The sequence below is a fragment of the Zalophus californianus genome, chromosome 11, assembly GCF_009762305.2.
Source record: "Zalophus californianus isolate mZalCal1 chromosome 11, mZalCal1.pri.v2, whole genome shotgun sequence".
Lineage (NCBI taxonomy): Eukaryota > Metazoa > Chordata > Mammalia > Carnivora > Otariidae > Zalophus > Zalophus californianus.
Genome location: NC_045605.1, coordinates 68,140,202 through 68,166,014, shown reverse-complemented (window position 1 = coordinate 68,166,014; position 25,813 = coordinate 68,140,202). Strand labels below are relative to the sequence as shown.

At 46.4% G+C, this 25,813-nt stretch overlaps 1 protein-coding gene across 1 annotated transcript; it reads right to left on the bottom strand.

Moving 5' to 3' along the window:
• Positions 1 to 1,003: 1,003 nt before the first annotated feature.
• On the bottom strand, positions 1,004 to 6,446 carry RASSF10 (Ras association domain family member 10). Its single transcript, XM_027581316.2, has one exon. The coding sequence runs from the start codon at positions 6,083 to 6,085 to the stop codon at positions 4,589 to 4,591; it is 1,497 nt and encodes a 498-aa protein (XP_027437117.1). The 5' UTR covers positions 6,086 to 6,446; the 3' UTR covers positions 1,004 to 4,588.
• Between the last annotated feature and the right edge of the window lie 19,367 nt (positions 6,447 to 25,813).

Genomic DNA, 25,813 nt, shown 5'->3' with positions numbered 1-25,813 from the left:
TCCCGACACGCGCACCCCTTCATGGGTACGATGTGCCTGGTGTATGGAGCAAAATGGGCACAGGTTTTAGAGTCAGGCTAGGGTTAAAGTCCTGCTTCTGCTACTTACCAGCTAGATGGCCTTAGTGTCTTTATCTGTAAAAACTGGAGGTTAGGGGGGCTCAGTAGATTAAGCGTCTGCCTTCGGCTCAGGTCATGATCCGAGGGTCCTGGGATTGAGCCCCATATCGAGCTCCCTGCTCGGCGGGCAGCCTGCTTCTCCCTCTCCTTCTGCCCCTCCCCACTGCCCATGCTCTCTCTCTCAAATAAATAAATAAAATATTAAAAAAAAATTAGAGGTTAGAGAGTTCTATCTCACAAGATGAATGCAGAGGAAATGCATGTGACAATACTCAGCACAAGGATCTGGCGTTTGGAAAGTACTCAGCAAAAAATAGTTTCTCCTTGTCCTCCTTTCTTTCTGTTTAGGACAATCCGTTTCACAAACATTTCCACACAGGAAACTTTACAAATTTTCATGGCCAAATTTTCCCTTTCCAAGAATTCAAAGATGAGCTCAGGTGTTATTTCATAGGTAGAAAGAAATTCCTGGAAAAATCAAAACTGTTCTTGAGAGGCTGTTAATAGTGGGCTAATGTATTTATTTTATTTTGATTTAATTTTTAATAGGAGTGGGTAGGGAGAGGCACAAAATCAAATACATGTTATAACATCATCTTCTAAGAATAACCTTTTCTCATGGACTAAAGATGAAAAAAAGTTAAAGAACATTTACTTTTTATAAATCTCTTTCTCTTACGTGTTAATTCTCCTGCTCTCGCTCATGTGGAGTTCTGCCCCTCCTGCTCAGATTGTTGGCAAGCTCTGATAGGAGACAAGATCGTTATTCCAAAGCAGGTGCTCAGGGAAGACAAGGAAAACAGGAAGGAGAGAAAGCACCACATCCTCTTAACACTTCTGGTCAGACGATCCACATTTCTGTTGTAAGGATATTTTAAGCCAGTGGTTGCCAGCCCTGCATTCCAAGAGCCACAAAGTACTAATTAATTAATTCTGGTTAAAATGTTTTCTTAACAAAATGTAGTATCTAATGAAAGCCAAGGTGTGGGGAAATAGGCCCCATCACCCATAGCAGGTTGTTATTAGAACAAATTTTCGAAAAGCAATTTGGCAACTAAGTATCAAGTCCTTAAATGTTTGTACTCTTTGACCTGGGAAGTCTCTTTCCATTTTACTGGGGAAAATGTACACATGCCCAAAGAAGCCTATCACAGTGTTATGTTATAATAGTAAAATAATATCAGGTACAACCTACTTACTTGAGAAGAGTTACAGGCACAATGGAACATCCAACAGACGGATGGAGGCTTTACAAAGTCAAAACCTGACCATAAAAGCATCTATACAAGTTCATTTAAATTATTTTCTTAAAAAAGAAGCAAAATATGAAACCTTCACAATTCAAAAGGTCAGGAAGGAAAATACGTCAAATTTTAGCAGTGATAAGGATCTTGAGTGACTTTTCTTTCTTTTTACTGTTGCTATTTTCAGGTTCATCTTAAGGACCATAGTATGTAACTTGTCTAATTAGCAAATTATCATCATCACGTTTTATAAGCAAACACACAGAGATACCAGATGAAATCTTCCGGGTTTGGGAGACGGCTGAGGAAGAGATGCTTAAGATCAGAGCCATGATACACTCTATCAGTTTCCGACAAGGATGCGGCCTGGTCCTGTACTCCGCGAGCTTGCTGGTTCCTCCCCAGGATTTCCGTTCGGCTCAGATGCCAGGTCACTTCTCCCAGGGGCTCTGACATCCTTAGGGCTGAGGCTTTCACCTCGATATATTCGTTCTCATTCTTAGTGCCAGGATGATTATTTTTTAAGTGAAATCATGTTTTTTCAACCTCTAGAATCTATTAGGCACTTTCTAGGCACAGGTGTTGGGCTGGCCCTTTTTGTATCCATGCCCCGCCTCTCTCAGCCTTGCGAAAGCTCTTAGTAAAAGGAGCTATTGTCTCCTATTTTGGCACCCCTTCCCCCCCCTTCTCCTTTCTCCTACCCACACAGAGTGCCTTTTGGGGACATAATTGATTTGGATGAAAGGAGAAATGGGCTGCCGTTTGTTATAAACAGAGCCTCCACGCTGCCTGAAGAGTTGACTGGAGAAGCATCTTCAGGTGGACAGGACAGGAAGGTTCTGGAAAGAAGGCACCAGAGAACCCCACAGGCCTTCTCCCTGTGATGTGGCTTAATTTGCTTTACAGGCTTCAGGCATATTTGCTGATGTCAGCAGCCTGTCAGAGTTTAAAATAATAATAGTGAAAAGGAAAACAGCCCCTTTCTGCCAGGCCGTCCTGTTCTGCCAACTTCTGTGTTCTCTTTTGAGTTAATAAACATCTAAGAACCACCTCCCCTACCACTCTGGGGGACAAAAAAAAAGGACAATAATTTTAAAACCACCAGGTCAGCCCATTGCCAGCATAAACCATTCAGACAAGTAGCATTTGTCACACTCTAATGAGGATTTTACCTCTGCCTCAAAAGGGAAGCTATCATTAGGCTTTGTGTTTACCAGATCAAATGATCATCTAGGGACAGTGGCTTTCTTTTGGTCCCCTCCTCATTTTAATCATTTAATCAATCAAGACCAAATGCATAGATGTTTTCTGCATCCGACGAAAGTAAAAAACCATAATTATGCCAGCTAATGCCTTTTGAAAACATCAATTAAGAAAACGGCCATTTCATTCCCATTTTACTTGAAAATCTGAACTATCCACGTGTGCTGTAATAGCATGGGGGGGGGGAGGGTTGTCTCCAAAAAGGAGATAGCTCAAATGGTTTGAGGGGGTCAGGTGGGCAGGTCCCCGTTGGCAAGAAGCAGACAGAGAATCTCTCCAAGGAAAGAAATTTCTTGATAAAGCAAGACCTTTTAAGTTATCTTCACATGTGGTGTTGAAACTGAAGCCAGCCCCTCCATGGTTAGGCTGATACCAGGCTTCTGCAGCAGGCTGGTACCACACACACACCCCATTGTTAATACCTCCTCAGGACAGATTAGATCCCACATTCCTCAGAAGTCCTGAGCTCCAGAGGGAACAGGGCCAACAGGCTCCTTCCACGGGGCAACAACTAGCTACAACTGATAACTTTTCATTGAAATAACTGGAACAATTACATTGCCTCCCCACCAGGGCTCCATCACCAGCTATTAAGAGAGAGGTGTTGCACTTGTATCTCCGGGTGTGTGTAAAGGCATGAGCCAGACCAGAGTAATTCAAGTCACCTTTAAGCTTACTTTTCTATGCATTTATCTGTGGCTACATGCCCTGGTTTATCAAATTGCTCACCCACGGTGTACTATTAGATTGTTTTATTTTACGTTTTCTTTTGGGGGCCTTATCTAGTAAACGTTAATATTTGCACTCTCAGTTTAGGCTTGGACAAGTAACTAATCTCTGACCAAAGCTACTGAAGTTAGACTTGGGTTGGGGTAAAAATACCTTGAGGTCATGGTTGGTTTTAATCATATAGCTTAGTTCAAAAGCTGAACACTAACAAAGATCTTTGCTTTCAAGTCTCCGTTTCAGCCAGAGTGCTCATTAAATAGCAACTTTAGTTGCACTTCACTTGAATTCTGCAACTTCCCTTTTATTTTTCTTGGAGTAGCAGTGATTCAGTGGATGAAGCGACAACATGAATGAAAAGAAAGGACAGCACAGGTCCCTTTGCAGGGGCAAATCCCAAAGGGTCTCGATTAAACAGTAACCAGGGATTATGTCTGCCATGCTTCTCTATCTCAAAAGCGTTATGTTTGGCTTTTGTAATAATAAAAGGTTATTTTAGGGAAAGGATTCTATTTTAACACATACTGTATTTGCAAGGAGGAAATGCAGGGTTAGACTTCCATACAGCTCAGCCTTTGAAAGAAAATAAAAGATGAGCAGTTTAGCAGAGGGGTAATTCCCCAGTCTGCAGAAAGGTAAAGAGCCAGGATTTGGGTGCCTGCGGGTTTTATCAGAGATGTAAGTAAGGCTGAGACCAACACCAGCACTCCTCTTTGGCTAGTTTTAACACGTTCACAGTCACAATTAACATTCAAGGAATTTCCTTTTCATCCAAGAGTTTCTTTTAAAAGCACTTTATGCCACAAACTAAAGTTCTAGCTGCCATCAGTCCTTCCCGTACAGAAGATTGCTGAAATCTTCATAATACTTTCTCTCTCTCTCTCTCTCTCTTTTTCTTTTTGAAAATGGGTTCGGACCACGTCAGTTTCCCTGGGGCTTTTGTTTTCCAGTACAGGTGGTTCTCACCACCTCCCTCCTTCCTTCCCCAGAAAGAGCTTGGAATGGAGACCTGGCCTCCCTGTCCCGCACCCCTCTATACTCACTGGGGAACCAGAGGAGCGCCCTCGCAGGACAGGTGTCCCCAGCCCCCCGCCCCCGCCCGCCCGGTGGGAGCGCTGCTGCCAGGCAAGGCTCCCCGGCCCACCCCCAGCCTGGTTTCAAGTCCCTGAGCCCGCCATGCCAGTGCTTTCTGCGAGGAAGGGAGAAGGGTCGTCCCCCTCTCCCACCCTGCTCCTCTTACACAAGAGATTCGCACACAGGCACCGAGTCCGAGTCCTGGCTGTGCATAGAGCTCAGCCCGGTATCCGAGTCCTCGTCGTTGCCAGGACAGCTTTTGGCCAGTCCGCGGGCCTGATCCACCCACACCTCGGCGCAGCCCTGGGGCCGGGGCTCCCGGGAGGGTCCGCCAGAGCCGAGAGTCCCATCGGGCGCCACCGTCAGCTCCATCGTGTGCAAAGTCTGGAGAAGGCCCTGCAGCTCGCGCTCCTTGCTGTCCCACTGCTGCTGGCTGTAATCCAAATCCGACTTGACGGCCTCCAGGTCCGTGTTGAGCCGGAGCCCGATGTAGAGGCTGGTGCTGAGCTGCGTCCTGACCCGTTCCTGCTCCAGCAGCAGCTCGCCGTCGAGGCCGCCGTCAGGCTCCAGGGGCTCCTCCTGCGCCGCGAGCTCCTCCTGGCGCCTCCGCATCCACCTCTGGTTCAGCTCCTCCTGAATCTCGGCTGAGAGGCGCTCGAGCAACTCCTCCTGCTGGGCTCGCTGCTCCTGCAGGCGCAGCAGGTCGTCGCACCGCCGGGCCAGCTCCTCCAGCGCGGTCGCCTGCGCCTCGCCGTCCAGGGGAGCCGCAGCCGCCACCGGCTCCTCTCCCGGGCTGGGCCCGTCGACCTCGATGCCGGCGCCCACCAAGTAAGTGTCCTGCACGTAGTTGACTCCGTGTCGCCGCACGCGGTCCAGGTGCACCTTGGCCTCATAGCGATCGATCTCGCGATCCAGCTCCCGGAGCCGCTGCACCTGTTGACGGATGGTGTGGTCCTGTGAGAGCACCAAATGCACCAGCGTCTCCATGCGCTCCACGGCTGCGCTCTCCGTGGCCCGCGGCGAAGACGAACACGACGAGGCGGTGGACGACGAAGCGGACGAACAGGGCGACGACGGCTGCTGCTGGCGCCGCCGGTTGAGCTTGGCCAGCTTGCGGAAGGCCTTGCGCACCACTCGCCGCTGCTTCTCCTGGGTCAGAGCCAGGCTGGGCCGCGCCGGGACCGCCCGGGCCGAGCAGGGGCGCTCGCGACTGAGCACGACGCGCGCCTCGGCGCTGCGGGGGCCCGCGTTGGGTAGTGACGCCTCGCTGCGCACCAGCACGAAGCGCACATTCTCTTGCTCGTCGCCCCAGGCGGCCCAGAGGCGCAAGATGCGCGTCTTGTTCGGCAGGATGCGCTCAAAGCCCCGCCACTTCTCCACGATGCAATAGCACTGCGGGGGCCCGCACAGCATGCCTTGCGGCAGCGCCTCGTCGTCGTCCCCGTCGTCCTCGTCCAGGAGCTCCCGCAGCTCCTCCCGGTCTGGCGAGTCGCCGGCCGCCCCCCGCCGCCGGCCCCGCCGCTGCCTCCGTCGCCGCCGGCAGCCGTCCTCCAACAGCACCCGCACCACGTCCGAGCAGGTGGTGCGGCGAGAGAGACCAGACACCAGCTTCTCCTCCTGGCAGATCCACACCGAGATCTTCTTCTCCGAAGGATCCATGGCGCAACCGGGACGCAGGTGGCAGGTCGGGCTGGGCCCCGGCGGGGCGGCGGGGGCGGCGGGCAGCCCAGCAGCTCTGCGACGGTTTAGGAGCCTGGGAGCCTCGCCCCGTTAGCCCTAGTCCTTCTGGCCGGTTGCGCACGGAACCCGCCGCGGCGCTCAGCCCGGACGGCGCGCTCTCCCGGGGCCGTGCGCCCGGGATCCGGCTCTCGCCGCTCTGGCTCTGCCCAAGGTTCCCGGGGCCTCCAGGCTTTGCTCCTCCCCACATGGCTCCTCCCCCGCCCGCCCCCAGCGCCCAGAACTGCGGCCGGAGCGCGGGAGGCGCAGCGCCCAGACCCGCCCCTCGCAGCCTCGCCGCTCCCGGAGCGCCCTGTCCAAGGCCTCTGTGCGGCTGCCCGCGGCGGGAATCTCGGCCCCTTCCGCGGACGCTCCGTACGGTTTCGCATCGGTACGACGGAGGACTCGGAGACCCTTCTGCTCAGGGGCTGGAGCCCGTGCCTAGGCGGGGCGTCTCCGTCGGCCCACTGGCTTCCTTCCCTCCTTGCGTGAAGAGCTAGCTGTACGCACCTGGACTTTATCACCTTTCCCGGCGCCCCCCGGTCCTTCAAGGCCGCGCCGTCTGGGAAGTGTCTTTTGCGCAGACGAAGAAACCAAGATGCGCCGCGTCTCTAACAGACTCTCCGACCGCGTCGCGCGACCCCCAGCTGGGAGCAGTAAGCGCCGCGTGCCTGGAACGCGGAAGGCCTTCCAGCCCTCCTCATCAGGAAGCAATATTTACACATTTTGGGAGAAGTAGAGGGGCCGTGAGCTCCTCGAGCAAGTGTAGAGATGGGGAGGTCTAGGTGTGAGTGGGATCTTCAGAGACCGCTCCAGGTTCCCCGTATGGTCAATGTCGGTGGCTCCCCACATAGCCTTGGCTTCGCACAGCCTTCTTGGCCGGAGGCGCCTAATTCTAGCAAGATTTCGGGGCCTAAGCCCCAGTCACGAGCTCTTTAGGAGAGCCTCCCACCTCCATAGGAGAACACTAGTGAGGACCGTGACAGTTTCTGACATGTCCAGTATCCAGATGTGGTCAAGAAGAGAAAAGAAACAAGTTTCACAGCCCCAGAAATCCAAGACCATGGTGTAAATGAATTTTTTTCATCCTCACATGTTGGTGAGGATCGTCTTTTGGTTGCCAGACTTGCCCTCAGCCTGTCCTTGTAAGCACAGGTCTGATAAGGTCACTCCCTTACTGCAAGACCTTGGATGGCTGCCATTGCCTCCTGAATAAAGTGCTTTTATTCATTCACTCATTCACTCGGGAAATACTGAGTACCCACTGGCTCCAGACACAGTGCTAGGGTTTGGTGATGAACATACCACAGTCTTGGCCAGCAAGGAGTTCACAATCTAGTGAAGAGCCCAGCTGAGTAGAGGCGACCAACACAGGGTCTCCCGGGCTCTGATAAGGGAAGTATGAGGTGCTAGGGGAATGCTGGAGTAGTATCTACCCAGCCGGAGAAAGCCAAGGAAGACTCCCCCGGCAAGGTGGCATCTTAGGCAAGGCCAAAATCACCACTTGGGTCAGCCAAAGGAAAAACAGAGGGAAGAGGCAGGCAGCATGCCAGGCAGAAGGAGCAGGACGTGGAAAGGCAAGAAACTGAGAGCATGGCAGTTACTCGAGCTACAGGGAGCCGAGGTGAGAGGAGGGTGGAAGAACAAGCTTGGATGACCGAACAGGAGCTGATCAGGAAGGGTCTCTAATACCTCGCATGGGGATTTGAACCTACTCTAAGGGCCATGAGAAGCCACAGAGTGTGGATTCTGAGTTCAGACTCTCTGAGTGAAAATCTTCGCCCTGTCACTAGCTTGGTAACCTTAGGAAAAGTATTTTGCCTTTCTGAGCCTCAGTTTCTTCACCTGTGAAATGGTGATAATAAAATACCCACCTAGTAGGACTCTTAATAAGGATTAGATGCTGAGACCTGGCAAGTCCACGAAGGAAGTTTTGCTGGAGGGTGAGAAACCACGGGATGTATTAGTTTTCTAGTGCTGTGGAACAAATCACCATAAATTTAGTGGCTTGAAATAACACACGCCTATGAGTTCGTAGTTCTGGAAATCAGAAGTCCAGTATGGCACGGCTGGCTTCTCAGCTCAGGGTCTCCCAAGGCTATAGGCAGGCTGTTGCCTGGCTTGCATTCTCATGTGGAGGCTCTGGGAGGGAACACATTCGCAAGCTCGCTCAGGTTGTTGATAGAATCCAGTTCCTTGCAGTTGGAGGAGGGAGGTCCCTGTTTCCTTGCTGGCTGGCTGCTGGAGCTCGCTCTCCACTCCTGGAAACCTTTCTTAGGTCCTTTCTGCATGACCCCCTTCATCTTCAAGCCAGCAACAGCATGTCGAATCCTTCGAAACCTCCCTGGCTTTGAGTATCTGTGACTTGCCCTTTCCTCGCTGGAGAAACTCCCTGCCTTTAAAGGGCTCACTTCATTAGGTGGATTCACCTGGATAACTTCCCTGTTTTAATGTGGACCGATTAGTAGCCTTAACTGTATCTGCAGAATTCCTTGTGCTGCACAGCGTAACATAATCACCAGAGTAACACCAGAAGGATGGAGATCATGGGGCCATCTTAGCCTTCTGCCTACCACAGAATGTAACATCATCTTTTCATTTTGAAAAATCACTCTGTTTGTCATGGAACACTGCACCAAAAACTAATGATGTAATATATGGTGATTAACATAACAATAAAAAAAAGAAAAAAAAGAAAAATCACTCTGTTTGCATTGGAGGTGGTGGGGGGCGGGGGGAGATGAGAGGCAAGGAGGCCCTTTAGAGAACCTGTCACCTCCCTTCAAGGAGGAGGCGGTGGCCTGCTCTGAGTGAAGGGGCAGTGAGAGGACCGGACAAAAGTGAGCACTGTTGGGGAGGCGGGGCTTGGTAACAGATCGAGGCGGATTTCCGTCTCCCTAGTGTGGTATTGAGGGTCTCTGATAGTCTGGCCCAGCCCACTCCCCCAAGTCCTCCCTCATATGTTTAGATCCCTACCTCCTCCTCCCCCCCCCCCCGCCACATGATGGTTTGAGCTTTTTTATCAGCCACGATCACTACTGGATTTGAAGCTCTACAAAGGTAGGGATCATATCTGTTTTGCTCACTTAGGAATCCTCTGCATTTAGTACAGTGCATGGCACATTCTAGGTTTCCTTAGTAGCTGTCAAATAAATACATGGATGAACAAATGAATGAATCCTGCATTCTAGCAAGTCAACACCTTCCAGATCTCCTGATCTCCAAATATGTCTGTGCGGCTGCTTGCCACACAGCTCCACTTAGGTGTCCCCCAAACACCCCAAACATCTGTCAAAAAAGATAAGCCAAACCTGAAACTTTCTTTCCGAGCCTGCTCTGCCTCCTGATTCTCTGTCTCAGAGAATTAATGGCCCCACATTCACCATGTGAGATCTGAAACTGAGGAACACTCTCCATCACTCACCATTTACCTCCTTTCCTACAAGATTCTGAAGTTCTATGAGGTCACGGATTTTCTCTGCTTTGTTTTCTGCACACAACAGGCACTTGGCAAATGTTTGTGGAATGGATGAATGAATGAATAATTGCCTTAGATCAGACCCTCCGTAATTCTAATCTGGATCTGCACTTTCTTCACTAGTTTCCTTGTCTCTGGTCTTGCCTTTCTCCCGTACCCCCTACTGACAAATGTTGGATGACCGCCATTAACGTCAGCAGAGACTTGGGGTCTGATGTCTGCTCTTCCCCCAGCCCGTCCATTCCAGCGACCCCCTTGTTCATACTGTCCTCTCTGACCCCCTAGCTAATTCCCACCTACCCTCCAAGTTTCAGCTGAATGATCACCTCCTCCTAAAAGTCAACAGCATCCTCTCCAGGAAATAATCCAAGCAAAACTGTGCTTTGGGATGATTAATCCACATCAGTAGGTGGGAATAATTGAATTTATGATACACTTTTGCCAGGAAGAAGACTGGGCTGCAGGGGAGGGTGAAGAGTGGACCGAACATTCAGACTGTGGTCACCTAAACACCTTCATACTCATAGAGAAGATGCCTCCCAACACATCCTGGACATTCTGCTCTTAATCCTCAGGGTTGCACTTTCCAGCACGGTAGCCACTGGACATAGGTGGCTGTCGAGCCCTGGAAATGTGGTTATCTGAATTGAGATGTGCTGTGAGTGTAAAATACACACTAGGTGTCAAAGACCCAGTACAAAAAGATTTTTAATACCTCATTAATAATATGCTATATTTTTTACTTTTTAAAAAATATTTTATTTATTTATTTGACAGAGAGAGGCAGCAAGAGAGGGAACACAAGCAGGGGGAGTGGGAGAGGGAGAAGCAGGCTTCCTGCCGAGCAGGGAGCCCGATGCGGGGCTCGATCCCAGGACCCTGGGATCATGACCTGAGCCAAAGGCAGACGCTCAACAACTGAGCCACCCAGGTGCCGCCAATAATATGCTATATTGACTCCGTGTTAAAATGACACGGTTTTGGAAATATTAGATTAAATCCTTAAAATTAGTTTCCTTGTTTCTTTTTACTGATTCTTTAATGTAGCTACCAGAAATTTAAAAATACTTAGGTAGCTCACGTTGTATTTCCATTAGACAATGCTGTCTATGGGAAGACCCTCAATCTTGTTTGAGCCTCTCCAGGTGGAGTTACCCTAAGTGTCTGTGCGTATCTGTCTTGGGTTATGGTCATCTCCAGAGAAAGCCACTGCATACCTTTTCTGGATAGTTGGAAAGTTTCTCTTGGCTTTATGATGTCCCCCAGAAAAGCTTCTTGCTGTCACATAAGCCGGTCCCTTTGGGCAGCCTAAGAAGCCCATTCTTAGGCCCTGCCCTGCAGCTGGATCCCATTGAAAGCACACACTGTTGCTTCCTGGATGGCAGCTCAGCATCCTGCCCCATCTACCAGCCCCAGTGGAAGACGTGTAGATTCAGGCAGCGCTCTGGTCCAGAAATAGGAGAAAATATACAAAAAGATTTTTATAACCTAGGGGAAGCATTCCTAAAAAGGACATTAAAAAGCAAAATTCATAAAACAAGGGATCAATAAATGTGACCATATCAAAATCTGAAACTTCTGACTGAAAAAATACGTGAGGATATCATAAATAAGAGAATAGGTGGCCAACAAACATGAAATAATGGCCAACCAGACCAGAAATCAGGAAAATATAAATTTAAGTAAAACAAGATGCACTTTCTCTGCTGGTAGGCCAGCAAAATTTTTTAAATCAATAATAACACTGTTGGCAAAGACAAGGAGATACATTCTCTCCTACACCACTGGTGTAAATCAATACATCTATTTTTGAGACAATTTGGTCATATCTATTAAAAATAAAAATAGGCATACCCCATGTCACAGTGATTTCACTTTATAGTATCTACCTTAGAGAAACCTACATATGCTCAGGAGGCATGCCTGGGGGTGTGTGCACTATACCATTTTTGTTTTAGCAAAACCATGGATACAATTCAAGTGTCCACCAATAAGGGATTGCCTGAATGCACAGGGGGACACCCATAGTTTGGAAGGCTTGGCAACAGCTAGAGCCAGTAAAGTAGATTTATATGCACAGGCAATAACAGATCTCTGGGATGCATTGTTCTGTGCAAAAGGAAAGTTTCAGAGTGATGTATATGCTGGGATCCCATTTCTGTTTAAAGACCATATACACAAAGCATATATACACGTACATAAAACCACATTGTATGTTTCCCAAGGGTACAGGTATCTGGATGTGCATGCGGAGAGCCAGGTATTAAAGGATATTCACCAACTGAAAGCAATGGATCTGTCCTGAAGGAATAAGATATTTGCAGAGGAAGAGGCTCAAAGAGGAATTTAGCTTCACCCGTAATGATTTTACAAGAATAATTCAGCCACATATTACCTAATTATGCAGTTACAGTGTGATTTTATTTTTTTAAAGATTTTATTTATTTATTTATTTGAGAGAGAAAGAGAGAGAGCACAAGCTGAGGGAGAAGCAGCCTCCCCGCTGAGCAGGATGCAGGATGGTGACCTGAGCTGAAGGCAGACACTTAACCAACTGAGCCACCCAGCCATCCCTACAGTGTGTGATTTTAAAAAGTGAAAGGGCTCAGGTTGGATCAGTGAGTTCTGGTTCTCCTTTAGACCTTTTCTCCACCTGCCAGGGTCTCCTGGCTATGGATGCAGTCCCAGAAGTGGTGGCTTCTCTGTTCCCTGTAATCTGAAGGAAGTTATATAACCTACTCCTTTATCTTAAAGGGTCGTGAAGAATAAGTGTACTTCTGGGGGCATCTGGGTGGCTCAGTGGGTTAAGCGTCTGCCTTCAGCTCAGGTCATGATCCCAGGATGATGAGATTGAGTCCCGTGTCCTCCTCGGGCTCCCTGCTCAGAGGGGAGTCTGCTTTTCCCTCTCCCTCTGCCCCTCTCCCCACCCATGTTCTCTAATAATAAATAAATAAATAAATATCAAATAAATACATAAAATCTTTAAAAAAAAGGATTATATGTACTGCTGGCTGAGGAGGAGTCTAGTTGAGCACCTGGTTTAAAGAATGTGCTTCACGCTGGATTTTTTTTTTTTTTTTTTTTGTCTCTTCTAGGAAGCTTCTAAGAAGGCAACACAGTAGAACTTCTAAGAAGTTCTCACAGTGGTGGCAAAGCCCTTTACTAAATGTCCCATTGTTGGATCTCAGGGGTGACATGTCATTCGACTCTGGTTTTTTAATCATTTATCTTCCTTACACCTAGGAGAGGTAAGACATAGCTCCCTTGCCCAGGAGAAACTGAGACCAAAGGGCAGGGATTGGCCAGTTTCCCAGCTCACAAAGCTCTGTAGGAGCTGGTATTCTGTCTGGAATTTCTACCTGTCCAATCTGTCAGTCACGGTTCATGGCAGCTGTGGAGCACCCCAAACAGGAACTTCCGCCCTTAATTACACTGAGCCGTGCAGAAGTGTGACCGGACCTTACTGCCTGAATCAGTTCCTCTCAATGATTAACCACAGAAAAGAATCCGGCAAATTGTGTTTACAGATATGTGTGGTCGACTTCAAATGCATTGGGGGGAGTCTGGGAACTGCCACACTCTACCAAGGGAACTCATTCCTCACCAGACTGACCTGGGGCAGAGAAGCTGGGTGTCATCCTTGGGGACATGAAGTCACCCAGTCACCTGCTCAGAATTGCCTGTGGTGTTTATTAAAATGCAGATTCCTGGGCTTCTCCCTACCCCTATTGAATTGGTGTCTCTGGAGGCAGGCCCAGGAATTTGCATTTAAAGCTACCCCCCCTGCCCCCAGACACCCAAGTGGCTCAGTGGTTAAGCACCTGCCTTCGGCTCAGGTCGTGGGAATCGAGTCTCAGCGGGGAGCCTGCTTCTCCCTCTGCCTGCCGCTCCCCCGGCTTGTGGGCTCTCTCTCTGTCTCTCTGACAAATAAATAAACAAAATCTTAAAAAAATAAAAATAAAACTATCCCCCCTGGGGATTCTTATACACACTAGAAGTTGACCTGGACTGCACTAGGAGGAAAAACACAGAGACAAGAATGCGCTTAGCAAGAATGCTCTTTAGCCATCTTGGCTCCAAAGATAGTAATGATATATAAAGGACATACATACACAATAGGATGTTGGCAACATATGACAGGTGAGAAAGAGATGCCCTTGGGAAGAGGAAGAGAGGAAGAAAGAGGGTGGGGGAGGAGCCGCTCATTCACTGTACTCCGCAATCTTGTATCTTTGGTGGAAGCCTGTATCTTCAGTTGGAAACCTAGGTTACAAGGTGATAACATAGAAACGTTCAGGTAAGAGAGTCTAAAGTAGCAGTGACTTCAGTCATCTGAAAGACATTCTGGAAGATATTTAGCATTCTTAGTTTTTGTTCCAACAAAACCAGCCTAGTTCCTGATTCACAAATCATCCTGGGAATATATGACTTACAGTCAGAGAGAAGTCTCTTGAGCAAAAAAAAGCATGGTTCACTCAATGGTCTATGACATCACCTTTGAAGACTATGTCAAAGGGGTTTTGTTTGATTAATTTTCATTATCTGTTGTTACCCAATTAATGAAAGGTGATACTATTAATGAGTGTGTGAACGAGACAGTGTCTTCGTTGCCACATCTGAAACATTCCCCAGCCTTTTCACCGTAGAATTGCCCTGACCCAAAGTGGGGCCTTTCTTCATTGTAGAGAGATACACACTCTTTCTCTCCAACCGTCCCAACTCCAAATTATTATGTGTCAGCTGCTCACCACCCAGGACACAATATGAGGCCTGTGCTTGAGTTACTGCCATTTTATGTGAGCAAAATGCTAGCTTTCTTTTTTCAGTGAAGTCGATTGAGTTGGGAGAAGTTTCAATACCACAGCTCTTGGTTTGAAAGCATGATTGTTTTAGTAGCTGGCATCAACTGCGGAGAACTCACCAACTCGCTTTAAGAAATAATGTTTAGAAGAAGTTAAAATTTGATTAAATGGAACCTTTGATACAAATAATTTTCAGACTATGAAACCATCTTCACAAGGAGATGTTCTTTTCCCCACTGAGGAAGAAATAGGGACATGTTTCCATCGTCACTGTGGCCCGTCCGGATTGAAAAGGAAGGCTGTGGGACAGATAAGCAAAAATAGGTTACATCTGAGTAACCCAGCCGTCTCTCCCTGCTGGCCGGAGAAGCTCCTCTTTGTCTCACGCCTGAAGCACAGCGTTGTTTTCTTGGACCTGTGCTGAGTTAAACCTGGATTAAACTATGGATCTCTTACACTTGATTTTGTGATTGCAAGACCTACACAGATGCAAACCTAGAACACAATTGAACGCTTAATAGCTTAAATCTCTGTGAACAGGAAAGAAGCTACTTGATCTTCCGAAAGATTGTCTGGTTGCTTTCTCTTTTATATCTATAGACATTTTATATCTATTGTCAAACTATAAAATGAAATCACTGAATTCTCAATGAGTATTTGCTACCTTCAAAATACATTATATTTACATGTATATACAAATATATACATTATACATTGCTACCTACAAATATACATATAAGAATTTCACAAAACTGTGTCATTAAAAGTATTTTATCCATATGATTCAGAAACTTCATTTCTCAGAATGTGTATATCCAAAAGAATTGAAGACAGGTCTTGAAAAGATCTATTACACCTCTGTTCATAGCAGCATTCTTTCCATTATTTACATCTGTCCATCGACAGATACTGGATAAACAAAACATAGTATATACATAGAGCTCAGCCTTAAAAAAAGAAGGAAATGCTGACATGCTATAACATGGATGAATTTTGTGAATACTAAGTGAAATAAGCCAGTCATAAAAAAAGAAATACTGTATGATTCCACTTATGCGAGGTACCTGTAGTAGTCAGATTCATAGAAAGTAGAAGGGTGCTTACCAAGGGGCTGTGCGGGTGGGTATGGGTATGAAGTTCCATTTTGCAAGATGAAAAGAGTTCTGGAGATGAACAGTGGTGAGGATTGCAACACAGTGTGAATGCATTTAATGCCACTGAGCTGTACATTTAAAAATAGTTAAGACAGGAGGGGCACCTGGGTGGCTCAGTCTGTTGAGCCTCTGACTCTCGGTTTCAGCTCAGGTCATGATCTCGTGCGGTGAGATCGAGCCCCTCATCGGGCTCCAGGCTCAGCGTGGAGTCGGCTTGAAATTCTGTCCCTCCACCTCTACTCCTCCCCTACTCTCAATCTCTCTCTCTCTCTCTAAAAATAAACAAAATCTTTAAAAAAAATAGTTAAGAAAGTGAATTTTATGTTATGTACACCACATTACCAGAACTAAAAAGGAAACAATTTTCCTAAGTATTTCAGATTTTTATGTCAAAGCTCTTACTTATTAAGAGAAACTTCCACTTTTTCAAAACGTAAAATGTTTTCCACATGACTTTCAAAGTAAATACAATATTTTGTTAATTCCCTGGGTCTTTCAGGAAACTAAATTTCTCATCACTGTTCATTTGAAGAAAGCCTTTGTCTTCCTATTGCTTTCATGCCCTTTCCCCCTGGCTCCACGTATAGTCAGATTTCTTAGCTATTTGTGGTGATGTGTGGCTTCATTGGTCTGGTCTTTATCAGAAACTGGGGTAGATGGTTGCAAGCTCTGGTAAGCTTGAAAAATGATAGCTGGGTGCTGATCAATCTTTACGTTGAGAAGCCTGTTATAAAGCATATTCTTAATAGAGATTAATGTCCTACCTAGTTCACAGAGCTGTGCACAGAACAAATAGCACAAGGCCTGCAGAAGTGCCTGAAGACAGTTGACATGTTATCCTAGTAGATATTTGCTTATTAAGCAGTAGCAAAGAACAGAGCTGAACGGACCCAAAGACATTACTTTTATCCATTTCCTGGAGCACTAGGTTTCTAAGCAGGGCTCTTAAGAGCAACAGAAGACAGGGCTCTAAATCCCCACTCCTACGTCACCAAGTGAAACTCCATTTGTGTATATGTTGTATATTGGGGTTCTGTTCACCCCCAAAATGTTTGAAATTCACTGGTCACGAAAGTGTGTTGCTTGACTGTGCACCTTTCTTTCTCCCCTTCCTGCTCTCCCACCGTTCCAGTTCCACGCGGGAACCCCTGCAGCGGTCCGGAGGCTGAATCCACCCTCAGCCGTGGGAATGGACCTAGTACCACATGACCTAGGCCTGGCCAATCAGCACATTCCATCGCCTGCGGCCGTGACTGAGTCAGGGAGGGTCATGTGACCTCAGAAGAGGCGGTCAGAGTACGTCTCAGGACTTCTGCTGGTAACGCCCTTTGGCGCAAAGATCTTCCCTTTGCACTGTCCCTGAATGAGGGCTTGTAGCCCCGGGGAACAGCTGGAAGCCCTTTTACCATCAAAGAGTTGGCCGAGGTCTCACCAAGGAGGCAGAGCCAAGAAATGGTGAGGGGGGAAATTAGTTCCCCGTTAAGGTGTTCGAGCTAGCCCCGAAGCTCTTCACATCTTCTTGGGCTTTTCAATGACATGAGCCAGTAAGTCCCCTTTATAATTCAAGCCAGTATGAGCCAGCTTTTCTGTTACCTAGAACCAAAAATATCCTGATACGTCATCCATGTAAGCTGGCCCCTTCATTTTGCAGACGGGGAAGCGAAGTCCCACCGAGGCTACCTGGTTAGTTAAGAAGCATGGCCGTCCCAGTCCCAGGCCTTTTCCTTTCTGCTCTTTTAGTCCTTGAGAGCATGTTCGTGATGACTTTGGCAACAGTGAATACAATGTTAGTTTTCCTTATTACTAAGCACTAATTGGATGTGCTCCAAAGTGCTGAAACTGATTTTCCTCACCTTGGACTTGTGGCAATCAGTCTCATTGCTTTATGGCCACCCCGTGTCTTATGGGTCCTGATGATTCATTAGAAAGAAGAAAGGATCAAATAGTTGGAGCAAGGTGTGGGAACCTCATTGAAGAATTTTATTCAATTTATAGCTAGTTTACCAGCAACTTATGCTGCTTTGCCATTTTCTTATAAACTTGACATGTACTTTCACTTCTTGCTCATCATCCCGATTACCATTTCTTAGCTTTCAAAAGCACATCCTCACTGCCTTGTCTTCTTATCTTTGGGGCCCCCTCTACAGCTAGAATTGCCAGAATTTCCAGGCTCTTCCTCTGTAAACTGTGAAAATTGTATCATTTTTATCTGTACACATCCATTCCTCTCACCCAAACATTGATCTTATTTTTCCTTGGGACTGTGTTATTTATCTCTAACCCTAAAATTACTTAAGAAAATGTTCATTAGCTCTTCAAAGAAATGTCTTGTGATGGGGAGAAAAGAGAGAGGAACGCACATTTATTGTGCTAGGAGAGGTCTTTGATGCCTTATAGATATTCTCACAACCATCCAATGAGAAGTAGGTAGTAGTGTCTCAGTTCGAAATGAAGAAACTAAGGGGTGAGTTGAAGGGTTAAGATTCAAACCTAGGCGTGTGCAGTTCCAAAGACATTTCCTTCCATTGCTGTATTGGGCTGTAGGCTTTGCCCTCTTTTTTGCCAGCTCCAAATAATACTGACCACCTGGATCTAGTGTTGAGAAGACTGAGGCCTTATCCAGGTCTAGAGGAAAAGACAATAGAGATGTCTGTCAAGCTTGTTGAAGGGGAGAGTGACAGGCCACACACCACATATTTCACATCTCTGCATGCCTATGTCACAGCCAGTTCTAGAAGTTTCCCCAGAAGGACAGGTGCACCAGGGAGTCAAGCTATAAAATTTGTAAACTATAATGTATTATAGGGAAAATGATTTTGCATGAAGACAAGTTTGCATTTGAAGCCTGTATCTGAGAAAACTAGAAGTCAGGGAGCTAATCATTGTTGACTGGAGGCGTAACATGAGTCTGGGCAGATGAGACGTTCGGGCCCTTGACTGACCAGTGCACTTTTGTATGGGACGTACTGGGGCAGCACACCAGCCTCCTCTCACAGACCGACACTGACACCCTGAAATATGTGAATGTCACCCTCCGGAGTGACTCATTTAGGAGGAACCAGTTCACATGCCACTGCGCAGGCTGAATCACAGCGTCTTTCTGTCAGAGCATACAGTGTGACACATAAACAGCAGTGACAAATGGTCAACTTCTTTTTCTGAGGAGATAGGGATACCAGGAAAGGAGAGAGGGTATCAGACTAGCAGAAAAAGAAGCCACGTTTTAGCTGCTGCTTTGAAGACGTGCTCATTGTTCGTATACCTTGGCTGTGTGGTAGCCAACGCCACCAGAAGTGATGTGCCAGATGGTTCCAAACATGGTGATCCTCACGTGGGGTTATTCAAGTTATTCAAAAAGGAAGAGGCTGAATCTGTTGACAGAAGTCATTCCATGGGAGAATGAAGGAATGAGGAAGTGATGTAGTGGAAATTAGTACAAATTATGGATTTAGAGGAACTGAGCCATATTTGTCTCATTTCCTTATCTGAGGAGTAGCTATGATTTTCAGTTGTCTAGGGAGGAATCTTTGTTTGTAAAAGGCAAGGAGGCAGATTTAGGGTTCAGTGAGAGATGGGGGTATTTGGGGCTGAAGAAAGCCAGTCTAGGAATGATGGGCTTCACCAGAGGACAAGGGGCATTGTCTGAGGGACAGCACTGAGGGTGACCTGGGAGGCTGAGCAGTTAGAACTTTTCCATTGGAGCAGACTGTGGGTTTATCTGAACACGAGGGAAGGAGGCCATCCCCAAGAATGCATACCAGTGTGTTTGAAGACAGATTTTAGACAAAGACCAGATATTTGCAGAGAGTTTAGTATGATCTCTGGATCCCAGAGGTCTGATTCCCAGCCCTGGCTGTACCCAGAATCATCTGGGAATTTTTCAGACCTACCAATGCATGGACCCCTCTCTCAGAGATTCGGTTCAATTGTCTGAAGTGGGGTCTAGGTATCACTATTTTCAAAAAGCTCTCCAAGTGGCTCTAAGGTGCTACGAACATTAAAAATCTGACTCTGTGCATAAGTCAACATAGGTAAATTTTCAGGATTCCATGGCTAAACTATGAAATTTTGAAGGAACTCAAGAGAAACATTTGGGGATTATTGATCTACATCATGTGCCTCCTTGATTTCTCACCAGCCCCTAGTCTCAAGGCCTGGCAGATTGTCACCATGTGACAGGGTGACTTCCATCCATGAGAGGGTCCCTAGAGGGGTTGCGAAGTATACCCAGGGAGCTGTACTGGGTCAGCTCTGAATATGGATGAAATCTCGGTACCTGAGTGGTCTGACACCGTGGGGCAGGAGAAACCACGCTAGAGGGCCTGGGGCAGTGGGAAGAGCAAAGGTTAGGAGTCGAAGTCCTGTCTTTCACTCTGGACTACGAAATCCTGGGCAGTGGCTTCACCTCTCTGGGTCAGAGCTCCGTCACCTGTCAACTTCAGTCTTAAATTTGCTGCTACACTCGTGACTCTCTGATTCTAACTCCATTTCTAAGGCCCCTGCCAATTTGAGGTCTCAGGGTCACTTGAGTTTCTCGATTTGGGGGCAAAAGGGTGAGGGAAGCGGAAAGTGTAATACGGAAGAAGGCAGAAAAGTGGACAAAGATTATTTGAGCTTTTTAAGATACATCAACAAAGCTCTATACCCATGTATTAAAAACATTCTAAATTTTATTTGGTTCTGGATAGAGAATTGAATTAAACTGAAGAAGAAAAAGTGGGACTGAATGAGCACTTCTTTGGTTAAAAAAAATACAATGTAATAATGATAATAGTAATAATGGATATTTATTTAGCACATGGCAGTTTACAAAGTACTTTCACATATTAATAACTAGTACTTTATGGTAAAAAATACTTTTCAGGGCTTCTTTACCCATTGTTGTAGGAGCTGGTACTGGCCTGAAATGTAAACAATAATACAGTTTTATGCATCTGCCTAACAAAATGCAACTATCCTTGGTACACACGAAGACACACTTACCTCTCCCAGAGGGTAAAGACACACAATGTCAAAAGTGACTGGATGACAGTCACAGTATCTGTCTCAGGGTGATGTGAGTATCTGTCCCACCTGAATGTTCTGTAGCCAAAGACCAAGCTTTAAAGTTCACCGCTGCCACTGATACTTATATACATTATAAAGATTTTATTTATTTATTTATTTATTTTATTTTAGAGAGAGTGTGTGCAAGCAGGGGGAGGGGCCGAAGGTGAGGGAGAGAATCCCAAGCAGAATCTGCACCCAGCTCAGAGCCCGATGTGGGGCTCAATCTCACAACCCCGAGATCATGACCCATGGCAAAACCAAGAGTCAGATGCTCAAAGAACTGAGCCCTCCAGGTGCCCCCTTATATACATTATAAATATAAGGGAAGGATGAGAAGCAAGAGAGGAAATAAGGGTGTGTATATATAGGTGTGTACATAGCATGTAAGAAAGAAATCATGCATAGTCGTGACAGTCCTTGGTTCTGTAGCTGATAACTAGGCAGAATTGATATTTATAGCTTCCTTCCTCTGCTACTCATTCCATGTTTCCTTCCTGTGTCCCCAGGCAGGATATCAGCTGGTGTGGGTTCTTTACATGGTAGAGTGCCCTCAACTTTCATTTCTAAAGGGTCTGAATCTTCAGTGGTTCTGCCTGTTTTTTCACTATGTATTACTTTTGGACATGGAAGGACTAAGAGGTGCCCCAAGAATCCCATGGGTTTCAGACACGGTTCTCTATGCCCTCACTGTGTAGCAGCCATTCAACTTGTCCTTGGTTACTAGAACCTACCACCCCAGCGGGGAGAGTAACTCCCTTCTTTGCCATTCAGTTTAGGGACTCAATGAGCCCATGATGGTTGACTTCAGTGGAACCTGTTGTATATCCTGGTGGAAGCCTTCTTCCCTGGGGTACTCAGACCTCCAAAACAACAGAACAAAGTTCTGTGCGTCAGTGCTTCTACCCCTGGATACTTGGACCTGTGTATTTTATCTGTGGGAAAAACAGAAAGAGATATTGGTTGCTGATTCAGTGTATACCACACCCTGTAAAATAGAACCCTCGACTTTCATGATGTTGTCTCCCACTTGTTGCCAGAGATAGGTTTTCGATAGGCTGTTCCACCATCTAGCTGGCCTGCTGCTCCTTATGAGGTAAGAACCGTAGACGCCGTGGGCACAGGACTGTTGCCTCACTTCTTTTGCTGTGAAGTGTGTTCCTTGATCAGAAATAATGCTATGGCGAAAACCATTACAGTGAATAATGTATTTTGCAAGTTCATAGAGTTGAGACTTATAGTTCAGTATTGGGTATAATTTGTAACAGCTGGAAGGCATCACTGCCACTGGGCCTGAAAGCAAGGAGAAGAAAGTGTTTCTGGGCCAGGTGAGAGCTAGAGACAGCAGGAGCTGTGGCCATGAAGGGACCCAGCTATTGCCAGAGGCATAGCACCCATGCAGAGACAAATCAGGAAAAAAAAATACTCCAACCTCATCTTCTCCTGCCCCTTGATCTCTAGCCAGTGCCTCCCTTTGTCTAAACCCAAAGGAAACCAGAAAGCAAAGGGCTGCAGTGATGCCTTTCAGAGGAGTTAGGCATCCAGGGCCCAGAGCAGGGCAAAGAAAGACAGATAGTGGACTTGGAGTGATGGGGGGTGGGGGGGTTGTGTAACCAACACATAGAAAGAATAATTCAGGCAAAAGAAATCTGGAAGGGATCTCTTGCAGCTTTGAAGTCCTAGGTAGGAAATGGAAGGGTTTAGGATCCCAATGAGTGTGCTCATTTCTTCTTCCGGTGGTAATAGATTGTCAGAGAGATGGCATGAACATAGAGTCTGGCATGAAGATAGCGCTCAATCATTGGTTGTTAATAATAAAACTGCACTTTAAGTAAGGAAGAGGAAACATACATAACCAAAAAAACAGGATAATGATATGAGATGACAATGAGGTTCTCAGGGGCAAGTTCTCCCTGTCTTCTTGATCCTGGCTTCCTGGGCACCCAGCCTGGGCCTGGCAGTGACCAATCACCCAGGGCTGATACATGAATAAAAGTGGCATGGAAACCATCTTAAAGGTAGAGAGAAGAGGTCTGGAGCTGCTGGCCACACGTGGGATGGAGTTAACAAACAGGCCAAACTTGGAGTTTTGATCTAAGGATGCACACATTATCTCACTCACATCCTTGGGATGTGGGGGAATGGCATTAGAGCTTAATAGTGTTAGAGAAGCCTGAGCCTGTTCAAGGTGAAAGGGTGAAGGAAGGGGATGGGCAGAGAGCCCCTGCAAGTGAAAGTCTGAACACACCTGTTTCTGAGAGTGAGTACCCACGTGGAGGAGCCAGGCAAGAGCATGGAAGGGCTATGCGGGGGCACCTTGGGGCCATTGGCTTGAGGAGGCTGTGAACTGAGATTGCCTTAATACTAGCTAACATTTATTAAATGTTCACTATAAACCAGCTGATTTCTGTAAACTGTCTTTTTAGGTCCAACCTCAACCTCATAAGGTTAATACTATCGTCCATATTATAGAGATGTGTCTTTTTAAGGGTCTTGTTAAGTCTACACTCTTAATTACGTCTCCTGGTGCCCAGAGTGCAAGATGTTGCCCCATGATCCGGGCCTCCTGGTACTCATACTCTGTTTTCCCCTCCCCCACTGTTTGTGTGACCCATAGAATATGATAAAAGTAGAGGTGTCTGGCTGACTCGGTTGGTGGAGCACATGACTCCTGATCTTAGGGTTGTGAGTTCAAGTTCCATGTTGGGCACAGAGGTTACATAAAAAATTTTAAGAAATAATATGATGGAAGTAATGGTATGACACCTCCAAGTCTAGGTCATAAAACACATTGCAGTTTCTGCCTCTTCCTGTTAAATCACTCGCTCTGGGGAAGGGAGCCACCATGTTGTGAGAAAAGACCCAGTTGATGAGGAACTGAGACTTCCATCCAACATCGAGCAAGGAAGTAAGGCCTTGTGCTAAGCCACAAGGGTGAGCTTGGAAGTCGATCTTCCAGCCCCAGTCAAGCCTTCAGATAACTGTATCTGTGGAGTCATGCAGCTTTATGAGATACTGTAAGCAAGAACCACCCAGCCAAACCACTCCCAAACTTCTGCCCCGCAGAAACTGTGAGCTAATAAATGTTTGTTGTTTTAAGCCACTAAGCTTTTAGGCAATTTGTTATGCAGAAATAGATGAGTAATATAAGATTATACAACAACACCAGATCAGAAACCTCCTATCTTTCTCAAAATTCCAAAGTTTCTAATCTGGGCCTTGAGAGATGAGTAGGAATTCATCTGGAAAGTAGGGCATCCAACACAGTAGGTGCAAAAATTAGAGAGTACAATGCAGCACTTGGGAGCTTGTGAATAGTATGGTTCTGCCATGAAAAGAATATGTTTAGGAGCAGAAAGAAATGGGTGGGCAGGCTGTCAGAGGCTAGATTATGAGTTCATTGTTTACGTCATCATAAGATGTCTGGACTCTATCCTATAGGTAATAAAGAGCTGCTGACCAATAGCGTTAATGGACCAAGGCAGTGAGAAGGACAGATTTTTTTTTTTTTAAATGGTGTAAGGAAAATAAATGACCCAAGTTTTAAAAGAGCAAAAGATCTGAAGTTATTTCACCAAAGAATATACGGGAATGGCAAGCAAATAAGCATATGAAAAAAATAAGCAGCATTAGCCATTAGGGAAATGCAAATGAAAATCACACTTAGATACCAATACACACCTATGAGATGAGCGAAGCTTTTAAAAAATGTTTTAAAGTCTGAAAATGCAAGTGCTGGCAATGATGTGGCAAAACCGGAAATCTCCTACAACTGCACTCATAGGTATTTACCCAAGGTAAATGAAAAGTTACGTTCACACAAAACCCTGCACAGAAAGGTATATTATATGATGGCTTTATTCATAAACACCAAAAACTGGAAACGGCCCCAGTGGCCTTCAACGGATGCATGGATAAAGCAACAGTGGTACTACCGTGCACACAGCAACAAAGAATCTACTGATTCCCACAACAACGTGGTCGAGAACCAAATGAAGTCAAAGTGATATGGTTTGTAGATCTAAAGTGGCCAAATGATCCTGTCTTTTTTGAAAATCCCATGTTTAACACCTTAAGAGAAATGATAACTATGTATTTATTCTTGCACGGCTGCCCTACGTCTGGTAGACACAATCCATGTTTGACGAGTATGCCAGAAGTTCTAGAGCTGCTCTTCTCTATTTCTAACATACAGGATAAAATGAAATACAAATGATTTGGATTTTCTGTCATTCCAGTATGTATCTATATCATCAATATGTGGTTTTCTGGATGTGTACATGTAAGTGTGAATTGGAATGATTTCTGACAGCATTCATTTGTCATTGTAAGTGAACAACCGTGAAAGCAAAGGATTTTTACCAAATCAGACCTAATGGCTTATGCATTGTCCTTAGTTCTTGAATACTGGCTACTCTCAATTGTTAAAATTTCTTTATGACATACCCCAAGTTCTGCTCATGATGCTACATATGAGAAAAAAAGAGAAGTCATTTGAAATCTGATGTTTAGCCCACATTGCCCGCCCTCTCCCCCATTCCAAAATGATAGGAGACCAGAGGGATAGATACTTATTAGGAGGCTTATTGCACTCATCCTGGTGGGAGATGGGGCAGCCTGGAGCTGGGCAGGGATGTGGGGGTGGAGAGGAGCTAACAATATGGAATAGAATCAGCAGAAAACCTTGGGGCGCTACAGAAGGTATGTGTGGGGGAGAGACAGAGACAGAGGCAGAGAGTACTCCTGGTACCACGGACCCCGATTTGTTGGTCCTTTTGTTCTCAAGACAGAGGAAAAGACCTGGAATGAATACATTAAAAGAACCTATAAAGAAAATCTTCTAAAAAAAAAAAAACAATTTTTTTTTTCTTTTCTGTACAAGGGGGATGTTTAAGCTCTCCTCACTATGGGTTTTCAAGAATGAAAGCTTTCTTGCCCACTGTCGAGGTCAGTGGACTGCAGAGACCAGGATAAGAGGGAAGGGGCTTAGGCTGCAACAAGAGCTCGGGGTTCACCTGAGGCTTCCTTACCCCGAGGGCTGCCAGGCACCTGGAGAGGAGAAGGAGTTTCTGGAAACCTACAGGAACACAGACACAGTGGCTTCTCGGGGAGAACAACCGTCCGAAGGAGGGGGTGGGCAGAAGGCTCCCCTGGGGTCCCTCAGCTGCTCTGATGTCTGGGGTCTGTGGGC